General features: G+C 30.5%; 2 protein-coding genes across 6 annotated transcripts in view; one reads left to right on the top strand and one right to left on the bottom strand.

Moving 5' to 3' along the window:
• Window positions 1-14475, bottom strand: part of LOC114132278 (maltase 2-like) — a 34448-nt gene that overhangs the window by 11022 nt on the left and 8951 nt on the right. The window contains exon 1 of one of the 4 annotated variants that reach the window (XM_050197673.1): window positions 2481-2495. The exons of the other annotated variants lie outside the window; for them this stretch is intronic. The gene's annotated coding sequence lies outside the window, so the exon portion shown is untranslated. Of the gene's footprint in view, window positions 1-2480; window positions 2496-14475 lie in introns of those variants that run through there. 4 annotated transcript variants of the gene reach the window in all.
• Window positions 5236-14475, top strand: part of LOC114132275 (protein cappuccino-like) — a 51025-nt gene continuing 41785 nt past the window's right edge. Inside the window, exons 1-2 of one of the 2 annotated variants that reach the window (XM_027997686.2) lie at window positions 5236-5454; window positions 13267-14063. In XM_027997686.2, coding sequence (XP_027853487.2) covers window positions 13481-14063 — 583 coding nt within the window. In that variant the 5' untranslated portion in view covers window positions 5236-5454; window positions 13267-13480. Of the gene's footprint in view, window positions 5455-9026; window positions 9185-13266; window positions 14064-14475 lie in introns of those variants that run through there. The other variant, XM_050197669.1, reaches the window with a different exon arrangement.

The following is a 14475-nucleotide window of genomic DNA, read 5'->3' as shown; positions in this document are numbered from 1 at the left end:
CAACGCACGCGTCTATTTTTTAATAGATAATAGAGCACCCATTTGAAAGTTAAGAAAAAATGATAAGTACCTCATATATATTATTGGTAATTGTATTTTATTATGTTAATTGTGTTAGTTTATGTTTAAGTCTTGTCATTATACATTGTTTGTAACTCTTATTGAAAATTCGTATTTACTTTACAAAAAGTTATAATTTATTTTAAAACATTATTAAAAATTAATTTTAATGAACTATTTGCCGCAATATTTAATGCTGGCTTTTAATTTTTAGAACAAATAAAATATGTTATATTTAAGGATTTTTAGAAAACCGTATTATTTTTTACATGTTACTATGAAATATTAGTTGTTAACTATGCTATTATTAATTGCAAATAATTTATTATATTTACTGTTTACCATTATTTTTAAGTTTTTTAACGCTAAGTTTATAAAAAAATACCATAATTACTATAGTACAATTGGTGGTGGCGATACGATATCAAAGAATACCAAACTTTTTTTAAAATAAAGTTTTAGAATCGAACAAAACATTTGAAATACAGTTTAAGTTTCATAAATATTAGCTAGAAAATTTTTTTATAATTATTATGCGCGTTTAATGTTTGTATTTTTAAGATGTTCAACAATGCTTGTTGATAAGTTTTAAAATATCAAGTTTCTATACCATTATTTTCGGAATTTCTTACGACTAAATAACTGAAATAAATTGCATAATAAACTCGAGTAATTTGACAAATTTACCGTTTTTATTCGAACTTAATTGTTAAAAACAATTAGTTCTTAATATTAAAAAAAAAAAACCATCCCTATGCTTAAAAATTAAAATAATTCATAATTTAGAAAATCACTACAGAAATAAACCGCAAAGCTTCAATACAAAGCTTTTTCCTAAACCCATCTGATTGAAATATGACATGCTTATAGGTATGTGATCAACTATACTAACTATAGCCATCGTAAGTAAACTTAAAGTTTAAAGTTAAAGTAATTTCTACATCATAAGTGACAACTAGATAATATCGATCCTTATTCCTTATTCAACTTTTGAAAATTATCTTTCCAAGACGTCCATACTTCTAATAAGCAATTTAACTATTGATCTTGAACTTTTTCTTTTCGAGTGCTAAACCTTTGTATCATTATAGTTAAAATAAAATATGCACACCTATATAAATATTTATTTTAATCTTTTTTCGTGTATTCTCTACAAGGTAAATAAATATCTACTAGTCCATGTCTTCAAATGACGATGAGGACTTTATGTTGGACATTAATTCTGTTTCTGGTATATATTATTCCTTTGGTAAATTTTCTATTACTCAGACATTTATTATTTTGACATTTTATATACATTTTTATGTATAATATAATTATTATATTATGCATTATTGTACATCAGTACCTAAATCCATCCACAAGTGAGCAGAAGACTTGATGAATATATGAATGGCTCACCGTTTATAATAGAATAATTATTTATAAAATTATTACTAACTGCGATAATGTAAGAGTATAAATGGCGTATTCGTATTTGATCGAACCCGCTTTCGTAGGCGTTTTGTATAGGCAAATTAAATATAGCTTTCAGGTGGCAATCCGATGTTGGTGTTGCTAAAACAACTCGACTATAGGGCGAGGACACGTGTTGTTCAACGATAAATAAAACTCGTCGTGTACCAGCTGAGGTAGCTCATGATATACGATCATCAGAAGTAAGAAAACTATAATATTATATCACGAATAAGATATTATAAGCAAATACGTGTGTATGAGTTTAAAATTGTAATAATTTATATTTTATACTATAAAAATGTGTTTTTTTTAGAACATTGGTTCCCAAGCTGTGCACTGTGGTCTACAAGGCACATAATAAATAATTTAAGATTTATAGAATTTTTTTTATGTTCTGTCTTTTATAATATTCATAGCAGAGCACCATAACTGAATTTTATATAAGTATGATATTGATATAGGCTGAAGGGCACCGAAAAAAAAATAGTTTGAGAATCGTTATTTTAGAAGGTAAAAAATAACTAAATTTTGTATCTATTTTTATACATATTTTAAAACGTTTCTAACACAATATTACGAATACTATACAAACCATCACAAATAAAATCAATTTGTAATGTAGGATATATAGATTAATACCTATATCTAACCGCTATGATATAGGTTAATACCTATATCACTAGCTATCACTATGATATCAAACAACATCCTTGAATTTGAGTTTGCGGCACAGTCTATTTATTACTTAGGGGCAATCTGGTGGTAGGGCTTAGGTGTGATTAACGTCATTAATTTTGAAATTGTCACACTAGTAATTTATTCAATTTTTGGTTAATATTAATTCTTATATTATTCAAACAAATCAATACGTAGTGCATAGAAATATCCTAAAAATATACTACTCTATAGCTAGTTTTTTCTTATAATTGCGCACATCTATTTCATGACAACCAAAGATTTACCTATAATTATAGGCGTTTTACGTGTATCTAGTCAATTTATAAAAATTCGCTAAGAACTAACATTTTGTCCGTTGCACTAAGCGATAAATATTAGTAGCTTGAGCTGCTGTGCGATGGTAGGCGAACACTAAAACAAAGCAAATCCAATATAAACATAATATCAATAGCACACGTAAAAAATACATTTATTTAGTAGCATTCAGACAAAACAGCTCTAAAGCCTGCTGCGCAGACAAAATCGACTATAATTTGTTTGAACAATATATGAACATATTGTACCACAAATGTAATATAAAGTATAAAAACGAATCGAAAATTGTATACAACCAGTGTTCGGTGTTTCTGAAAAAAGAAAAGAAAAAGTATTCTCAAAATGGTAAAACTAACTAACAATATCAAACTAATATTTCAGTTTGAATTGAAGCTAATAATATAATATTTATACACATATATGATAAGAACTACATAAGCCACGTGAATAAAATACATCTAACCAAGTTTCCAGAGTATATGATTATAGTAAATAATTTTAATATTACCTACGTAGTTCTAAATTTATTTCGAAATTCAAACAGCCAACGAAACCTAAACGAATCATATCATATTACTCTGCAATTAAAATTCTATCGACCACCGTCTGCAGCCGTAGAGAAATCAACATCACCCAATTATCATTATTACACCGACAATAACCGAATTTCTCAAAATGAAAAACCGAAAATATTATCACCGGTCTCAAATTATAGTAGATCATCATAATATACGTAGATTGTAGAGGCACTGAGGTGTAGCAGACATTATAGAATATAATATTAAAGCAGGTTATTATGCGTCATTATCAAAAAAAAAAAAAAACAAATTACCTTTTTGATATTATTCAAGAATTTTTAGAAGAAAAATTCGGCACATAGGAATCGGTACGTTATAGTACCTGTAATTACGTCTACCGACTCGTATCAAGGTCCTATTCACGGATACAAGCCTGTACGTTTCGCTGGTATATTGTATTTCGCACACGTGTACTGTATAGAACAGCTACATTTTTTTGGGTCGATGTAAACTGGGTCCCATTTTACATTTTTTGTGTGAATATTGTGAACAAAATATGTTTTATTCATACGAAACACACGTTTAGGGATATTTTTACAAAAACCATATATTTCTTCCCATATTTTAGACTTATGACTGACAATATAATTGAAATAAAAAATTGGAATGATTAACAATGTTTGTTGTGTTCGATTGGAAAATATAACACTGGCTGCTAGTAACGTTATATTATACCTAGTGGAATATCTGCATGGGGTGGCGTTATATAACCAATAATAATTACAAACGGTTACCGTCAGAAAATAAATATAACATTGTCCTAGGGCTAGGGCTATACACGGCGTTTTTCGCCGCGTTTACCGAACGCTGCGTATTCCGCGTCGTTTTCCGCGGCGTTTTCCGTCGAATTTAAAATGCGTTGGTTTATATCTGAGTATAGCTTTTATACGTTCAAATCCGCGGCGAAAAACGTCGGTCGGCTTGCGTTTTGACAGGAGAACGCCGAAGTAATAAAAACGTGGCGTATTACGTTCGTCGTATATTATAACTATAATCCGATATAAACCAACGCATTTTCAATTCGACGGAAAACGCCGTGTATAGCCTCAGCCTATAGGACGTATAATATTTATACTTATACTTTCCAACAATTCGCATTCGGGGATGCGAATGACTCCGTTTTTTATTTTTCTATTCCCGCCGTCAGCGACCGGTTCTCACGACCGTGCGGTTGACGCAGAGGTAATCTAACCTCCACAGATTTCCCGGGATACAATGGGTCGGTAAGTACTATTTCTCCACGCGTTCGCCTGCAGAGTACATAATATACGTATTTTGTATCAATTGCGTGCGTTCATCCAATATTGTGACCCACCACTCTCGTTGTGGTTGTTTACCGCGACGGTGCATCCGCGCAATTTGCAGCAATCGTTAAGTGTATTCCGGAGTTGTGCGTAAACGCGTCCGTGTTGTCACCGCGTGTACGCCGGAAGTGGCCTATTCGCGGTCATAATTTATTGCGTCATGTCCTGCCTTCGCCGCGCGTGTGTGTGTGTGTGTGTTTGTACAATGATACACCGATCATATCACTGCAGTAAACACTTGCGACTCTCGTTTTTTGTCGCGACGCGAGGTTAGGTTAACGACGTGATATACCTTCATCCGTTTTCGTCCACGCTGCAGTGTTATTTATGCCGGACGGACGCGTGGACCATTTACAATGGTCGTATTTGTTTCGTGTTTACCTTAATTGTTGTCCAATTTAATGCGGGAACCCGTGGACGGTGCCGGTGTAAAAAGTAAAAATAAATAAAAACCGATCACGCGTGTCTTTTCAGTTTTCGAAACATGCGGCGATCTGTTTGACAACAGTTGTACACAGTTCGGGGGCAGACGCGTACGCGCGATAGCCGTCGATATACTGTTTACATATTATAATTTATATTTAAAGATATATACATATATACGTGGTGTACACATCGTATATATATTATGGTACTCCGCAGCGACGATCTATAGTTAAATTGATTTGACCGTGTCTGCGTGCATGTATTGCGTATACACACACACACACACACACACACACACACGCGTATTAAACACATGACGATAATGATATACTTGCAGAGCGCGCGTGTGTCAGGCAAACAATATAATATTACGGGTGTGTAATATAAAATATATAATATTATTGACGTTGTAAAGGAACGTACGCGACTACAATCGAACGTGAACCTCTTCGTAGTGCGTACAATGGCCGAAGCTTAAAGTTGTATTAGTGTAGCTCGGTGTTCAACGACAGCGTTGAAAAAATGTAAAAGCTTATAATTGTACCGTTACGGGTTGTGCGCAAGTATTCTATAGATCTTCGGGCGCTGCGGTATGCAACCCGCAGTGTACACTTGAAAGTTAAAACCAATGTTGGGTAAGTAATTTAAAAAAATCGAATTACCTGTTACTTATTACCTACTTGGAAATAATCAAATAAAAGTTATTAAATTACTTTATTCGTCATTTAAATCAAATTGTAACAATGAAATTACTTTACATTCTTCGATCAGAAAACGTTAATTTCACGGTATATAAAAAAATTTTTTTAACTAATTAATACCTATACTTAGCTAACAATCATTATTGGACAAGCAACGTAAATAGAATTATTATTAAATAAGTATAGTAAAAAATTACATAAAAGTAAAAATATCTAGTATGCAAACATTTTTTTTTTATAGTCATTTTGAATTCAAATTAGGATAAAATGTTATAGGTATAGGTATACATAAAAGCATAACGATTTCAAGTACTTTGCTATACTCAAATATTATTATTCACTGGCACACTTAAGACTTTTGATGTACATTATTATATTTTAAACATACGACATTTCTCAATGCAATATTTTTGGAAAAATGTCAACCTATCGTGTATTACTAATCATAAAATTAATTCCTTTAATAGTAGTATTTAAATATACCATAAAATATACTTAATAACGTATAGACTGACAGATCGTCTTCGCTTTAAATCATTTTTCGTATCCGATAATTTATCATTGAATTCAAATTTAACTCATACATTACACACTATCATAATATACAGTTACTCAGTGATGACGAGGTACATTTGATACTTATACAACTGTACATCGGTATGATTTACAATTTCCCACCTTTTTTTCACTCGAAACAAGTCGAAACAGTACCTACCACATTACGTATATTATAAGAATTACTTATCAAAGGTTATTTTCTAGTAACGAAACCACTAGTTATGTCTATAGATCGTACTAAGTCGATACTTAGTGGAAACTTAGTTTAAATCATCATTTTAATATTCATAAAATAACTAAGTACATTTTAAGTAAAATCTATAAGTTAGTAAATTCGTATTCATAAATAGAATTTACACATAGAGTTAGAAAATTCATTGAGGATATTTAATGAAATCTTAGAAAACTCTAGTGCTTACATAAACATGAGTTATTTATTATAAATTATAATAATTATAATTGAATTAAAATGGATGAGAACTATGATTTTTTAAATGAACTAATTACGTTTTATCTTAGTTTCGGTAATACCCTTACTGCGTAAGACCTTCAAGCATATAGATAGATACCATTGTACCAGCAGTTACAGTAAAATGATTTATTATTATGGTAACCTATTCATAAGGCTTCATAAGGCAATAAAATGTGTATTTACTAGGTATGTATCTACTATCTATATTATAATATTGTATACAAACGTTTTCTCCGCGGAAGGCATAAGTAGGCGAAGTACTGCAAGCTTTGATACACATGAATCAACCTTCTCGATAAAATTAAATGATTTATTTTAAGTTAATTATATACACATCAAATATGAATTGTGTTAAGCATTATCTGAACATTTTTTTTTCCCAAAGCAATATAAAATGTAAAAAAGTCAATATTTATACAGAACCAGGATTATATTACATGAGCAAAAGACGCATGCATAAAAGTTTGACACATCGGCTACAAACAAGACGTCGTAAATTGTTTTTTGAGTTACACAAGACATGAGTTATTATACTTCTGTTATTTTATTTTTAGAAATAATACATAAGAATTTAAATTTTTAAAAATAAGCCAGTATAGTTATGTATAGTTATTATTAGGGCTCGGATTTTATAGTATAATAAGCAACAAAAAAAAAGCAGATGATTGTTTTAAAAATGCATAAAAAGAAGCATATTTATTTTTAAAAAAAGGATGACCAAAAATGTATATGAACTAGTTATACAAATGAAAAAAAAAATTAAAAAGTTAATTTAAATTAAAAAAAAGAATTATTTACTATGTATTTCCCTAAATTTTCAATAGTGAAACTGACTCTATTGTTCGACAGAATATTTTTATACGTAGAAAACGAACTCTCTACATCCATTGAAGTGATCGGTGCATAATATACTTCATACCAGAGCTTTCAAACTAAAACACTAAAACTTACATTTTGAAAGATTGATATTGATATTATAAGCACACTGGCCGTATAAGTACTGCAGGCTAAATTATGTAAATCGGTAATACATTTAATATACAAGTCGATAACGAAAACAATAATAATCCAATACAAACATTTAGTCCGCATTCTGGATTTTTATGTTTCTTATTAATTAATTTGTTTTTATTACAATAGCATAATAAACATAAAAAAAATCCACAGCTGGAATAATTTAAAAAATATTGATTTATTTGAAATCAGAATGACGTGATACGAATTTATGTATAAAAATTAGATCTTTATCTCTGCATAAAAAAAAACATATGCTTTAAAATCTGAGCCCTAGTTATTCTGTAATAACTCAAATAAGAGCAGTATAGCGATACCTTAGGTATAGCGACCTATTTTCAACAGATTCTGTCAGACTACAAGTCTCTCAAATCTTTCAATTAAATCGATTTTTTTTTACTTTTGTCATCAACTTTCGTTTGTGACGATTGAAAGTGATCAAAAAATTGCTTTACAGTGTTTCTTTTTGAAAAATATCTAGAGGTAGTTGATAGAATAATAAATCCTAATGAGACAATATCTCGTTGACAATCCTAAGAGCTTGGCACTCGACATAATGCCACCATCCATTACCACAATCGTGCACTAACCCGAATCTAACGTGAGATAGGTATAAAGAATAAAATAAAATTAGTAATATTATATGTTAAATGTTAAAAATGGTTTTCTATGGTAAATGCTTAATATAATTAATATAAAGTTTCTTCATAATTAAATAAGATTTTTAATACGTTAATCGAAAAAGTATAATATAATGTTTTTTAATGTTTATAAATCGTATGAGACTATGAAACCCTTCTAAACGACGGGAGGACCGGAAGCGCGTCTTAACAATTTAATTCGAGCGCGCACATATTATAAGCTTAAATGCAATAAATTATAATTAAATAATATAGTATACACGACAACAATACGGTCGTCCGGACGTAAAATGTATGCAGTTTTTCATACGGTCCCGTTCAATAATAATAATAATAATACGTTAACTACTACGGAACTAAACCATTAATTAAAATTTTAAATGCTTATAACTACAATGAAGTAGGTCCAACATTTTATTTTTGTAGATTTAAAAAACTAAAAATTATAATAATAATAAAAATAGTAAAAAATATTATTTTTTTTCCCCAGAAATGTTGTTTTGTAACGACGTATAAGAAAAATATTTTCAAACAAATTAAAACTGTTTTTCGATTAATGAGTGTAGTCACTATTATAATATAAGTCCTATTATATTATATTGTATATTATCATAGACATCTTTATTATGAATCCACTGATACATTGGTACTAATAAACTAGACATAATTACATTATCAAGATCGGAATGCGTCCGATTACATTATTGAATGTATTTTATTACGTGCAACTCATCCGCGCCGCCCTTATCGATTTTCCCGAAAGGGGCCGCCTAACGGACACAACGGCGCTCGAGTTGCGCTGGGTTCAGTTCCGGCGTCCCGTCCGCCAGCGACGGTCCGCGACTAAAATAATATAACAACGTGTAGTCGTCGCGTTAGTGTTTCGCCCGAGAACATATTATTATAAATTAAAATATATTCTACAACACATCGGTAGTTCCGCAAGACGACTATAGGAAATGTTTTTTTTCTTACCTAGGTATTATGTAATAATATTTTTTAGTTATAGTTTAACTATTTATAAGACATCCGAACGTTGTAGAAAACGTTGAAAACCCACCCTTATTTTATATTCTTAGGTTATTTTATATTTTTAGAATACAAACTTATATAGATCGACAGGTTTTAAGATATTATATTATCGACCACTTTAACGAGTGATTATAGTAGTTTAGTAAGAGTGATGGTAATTGATGAAATGAATTATTGAAGGATCCAGTGCAACAACCAGATTACACCATATATTTTGGTAAAACGGTTTTATTCGGATAAAATAAAAAATTTTTATGCAAAGTGGGTTCAACAAACGTACTACTATAGTGGCCTAATTAATATTAATAGTAATAATTATAAACATGAATGAAGTTATTTGTTTTTAAAATATAGTAGGACTATAAGATAACTCCAGAGTAGTTGTATCTGAATGTATGCTTTTGATTTTTGATCCTAAAGTATAATAAAATAATAATATAAATATCATAAGCTCAGTTTTTTGTATTTAGTTCTTATAAAATTTTTAAAATTTTTTAAGTTGTTAAATAACACGAGATAGTTAAACGAAAACCAAATAAATTCATTGAGTCATGAGCTTTTTAATTATTTTTAGGTATTAAGGAAACAATTAAAAGGTTATTTTTATATTCCATACGATAAAAAATTATATTATAAAATTTAAGAAACTGTATACATAAAATAATTTTAATAATTTTTTTAACAGATTTTACTGTTTATAAAAAAATTCATTTGGTTGTTGCATTGAACCCTTCAATTACTCTAATTTTGTTATTTGTGTACCTCGTAATAAGTTTAGTACGAATAATCGATTATAACATTATATACCTAGCATCTAGATAAAAAATGAATAAATTATCAAACTTATCAAAAAAAAAAAAAAAAAAACAATAACAGTAAGTTTTACTTCTTACCTGCATGCTATGATTATCTGTTAGTAAAATAAAATGTATATTGAATTAAAAACTGTGTAGGTATATTTTGAAATATTAATCATTAAAAATTCCATTAATAGAATAATAAGTATAAAAAATATTTCTACTGTAAATAATAAGTAATAAAATCACTAATCAACAACAAAAGTTATATTAATTACATTAATTTAACTGTTTAGGGTATAAGTACGCTAAAAATCAATACTATATTATTATTCATATTGTAAACAATTCATCATACGGTACTTAAGTTTAAGGTTATATAGATTTATTATACTTTACACGAAAAACACATTTTGAAAAAAATTAAAAAAGAATAATAATAGTATTGTTAAAATGCTTTTAAAAATAAACATACCTATTATTCTGTTAAAATAAAAGTAATTATAATATTTTTTCTACTGACAATTTTAATTAAAATATTATTTAATTATTAAATCATTAAATAATTAATTTTATAATTTTTAGAATCAAAAATAATGACGTTAATATTGTTAGTAAATCCTGCATTTAAAAACAAAACAAACCTATATAATACCTCAGCATAGTAATTAAGAATTATTGCATAATGTAGTGTTTTATATAAATATAATCAATACCTCCCTTTTTTATAAATATATATGAATGTCGTATATAGTATTAATAATATTTGGTATTTATAGTAATATAACCTATTAAAACTATGGTGTTTTTTTTAAGCTACTAACTAAAATTAACATAAATAATTTTCGTGTTTATAAAGAAATGTACACATTTTAAAAGTTTATCATAAACACAGTCTATTCAAAATTCAAATATTAAAAACTTTTTTTATATTTAATCAATTCAAATGAAATGTATTTACTTAATTATAAGATTTTACTTTTTCAGAACACATGAACTATACTTATAATTTTATTTATGGTGCCTATAATATTATGATTAAATAATAATAACAATGGTGGTTATGTGATTCTAAAATAGTTTAAAAATTAGTATTTAATCTTCCATGATCGTCGACTTGGTATGCTATAACTGATAGGTACTAGTAAATTTAAAACGTTTGGATAATTATTAAATATTTTGTTTGAAACTCTGACTTTTAGAATTGTTAAACACCTCTCTATAGATTATAAAATTTCAAAGACTTGGAATTCTTAAAATATTGTTATTGTGATGTATAAAGAGTAAAGACTTACCATTCACTCTACTATGTTAACAAAGTTGTATATGAATTCAACCTACACTTTATAAATTTATTACATAATAAGTTGTATTTGTATAGGGTATATTAGAGAGCGGATAACCGCATTATTTACCGTTATTAATCAGTCAATAACGAAAAAGAACATTGGCCTTTATCCCGAGTTCGTTTGCTTTTAGATTAAACCGTTTTTGCGTCGTCGTCCACAAGTGTGTAGGTACACGTATTGCGCAGATCAGCGAAATTCAAACTAAACGAGTCTTGTACGTGCATGTTATCAAGCCTTACAATATTTCCGTTCTGGAGAAACGTCACCTACTCACCTGTTTCCCAAGAATTGCAAGAAAATTGGCTTTTAATAATATATCGTGTGTAAACAATTAAAAATGTATTTTTTCAGAATGTGTGTGAAACGCAACAATTAATATTCTCGTAGTATGATAAATTACTAACTAAAAATTGTTCTAACGACCTTCCCACAAGTTATCCACAAACTTAAATTTAATATAATGATGTGTTCAAACTACACTACAACAGATTGCAATTATAGTTATAAACATCAATCAAGTTCAATAATGTCGATCTCAAAAATATATTAATATACTGCACACTAACGCGGGAACAAAACTATCATGGATCGCTTAAGACGTATTTCGCTATGAACATTTATCTCGAAACAGTCAAAACACGGATTATAAACGATGATTTAGTGTTACAAGTGTCGAATAGAAACTGAATATAATCAACCGCCGAAGAAAAAAGACCTACGCATAAAAACTATTAAATACTCGACGATATTTCGGTGCCATTTATGACCTATTTGACCATGTGGGTATAATAGTATAATGCTATTGATGCTATATCATACTAAGCTATAATATAGTGTATATTATATTCTATAACCTATAAATATTCATTGTAAAAAATATTCAATAGGCCAATGTAAATATATTTACTCATAGATGAAAAAAATGCTAATGTAATATACCAATCGCTCATTCGTCGGTCGTCGGATATATTTTACAATAATATATTGTAATTTATAATATATATACAAATGGCTACTATAATGAATGTCTGTGAAAAAAATGACTACGGAAATATTATGTAAAAATTTTTTACTAAAAAATTACAAAATAAATTAAAACGATAATGTAGATGTGTAGAGTTAAATAAAGGTTGAATAATTTTAACTTTTTAAAACGTACTAAAACATCGTTAAAAAAATGTAGAATGGTAAATAATAAATTATAATATGCACCTACTGTAGTTTTATAAAATGTACTTACCTAATATCTACTATTTGATTTAGTTAACTTACCTATATATTATATGGAGTATAAAATATACTACATTATTATAATATTTATATGTAGGTATAATAGCTAAGAACTGAAATAGGTATCTTTTTTATTTCATCGTATTCGTATGACATCCCCGCGGATTAATTAAATACAAACATATAATAGGTACACAAATTGTACACATCAATTTTACTGAATATTTTCACATATTATATAGAACCATTTTAAATGATATAACAATCGATGTTAAATACTAAGTACCAAGTCTACCGCGATAAAATATAAAAATTCAATTTCGATTGATTATACGCGATGTCAATATAAACCTTTTGTTACAGTATATTAGCTCAAAGTAAATATTTTAATAGTGTATCCGGTACAATAGTACATGGTATACAACTACATAATATCGTGTGCTTTGATAGAAAAAAAAAAAAACATTGTAGGTACACTTTTCCGGTGCGCAAGTCCGCTCTAATACGCAATGCGCTATGCGCGGGGACTTGTATGCATGACGTATTGATGTGCATCGTACCATGTGCAGTGTAATAGCAATAACAATATAATATATTATAATATAATATTATGCACGTTATCTAATGATAATATTATTGAATGTTGCGTGTAGATTTTACGTGGAAGTAAACATCATCATGTCGTCGGACGGGACGCCGTGCGTTTCCGGAGAGGATATCCGGTGGCGGTCGGCAGGCCTTTGCAGTCGTCATCGTTCCATGTCGTCGTGTCGCCGTGGACCGTCGTAGTAGTCTGTATACTATAATATAATAGACACAAGCCTTTGAACACCCGTGTCCGTGCCGCAGCCGTTTTGAGCAGGGACGATGGGCAACCTGCAGAGCAGCTCGACGACGCCGTCGTCTCGTGCCGGGCCGAAAGGCCGGAACAAAAGGCCATCGGGCACCGGGACCCGCGATTGGCTGTTGGGGGGCGCGACGAGGGTGCTACGGAAACCAGTTGCACCGGCGCCGGCGGCGGCAGAGGTGGAGGCGGCGGCGGCAACGGCGGATCACGTGACCGTGACCAGTCGTGACCTCCGCCGGCAGCGGACTCCCCCGGCCCGCGACGACGATACCGATCATCATGCAGATGAGCAGCAACAACAACACCGGCAGGAGCACCACTGCAGCAACAGCCGCCGCCGCCACCGCAACGACCGCGACGAGTCCGCCCGCAGTTCCTCGGAAGAGGAGGACTCCTCAGTATTCGCCGACACGCTGACCAGCCCGCAGAGCGTGTACTCGGACGCCAGAGACGAACCGGACGACATCATGGTGGTGAACGGCGGCGAAACGTTCGGCGGCGGTACCGGGCGCACGGCCGCCGCCGCCCACCAGGCTTTCACGATCGTCAAGCACCGCAAAGTCGAACTGAACCCGGCCAAGTTACAATCGGCAGTCGCCAACGGTAAGTCCTGGCTTTATAATAATATTATTATTGCGATGATTGCCTATATATTATATAGGTATATTACCATAATATAGTATATATTATACCCAAAATCTAACACCGCCACCAGCCCCCCCAAACTACTGCTGCCACTCGTTATATGTACATAATTTACATTAGCCTCTGTATATTATGTTTAAGACGTCTAAGTATATGTATAGCTATATATTTTATTTAATGGTCTTAGCAGCGTAAACACTGCGACAGTTTTAGAATACTTACCATAGTCCGCGTGTTAATATACTCATCACTCATATACCTACATAATACATAATATTATATTATATAATAATAGTTAGTAAGTGGTATAATAATATAATTACATCAAATGTGGTAATATTATTATACGCAGTGATAAACATTTTTTTTC

The sequence above is a fragment of the Aphis gossypii genome, chromosome 1, assembly GCF_020184175.1.
Source record: "Aphis gossypii isolate Hap1 chromosome 1, ASM2018417v2, whole genome shotgun sequence".
Lineage (NCBI taxonomy): Eukaryota > Metazoa > Arthropoda > Insecta > Hemiptera > Aphididae > Aphis > Aphis gossypii.
The sequence above is the reverse complement of the archived record's forward strand: the minus strand, read 5'-3'. Positions and strand labels throughout refer to the sequence as shown.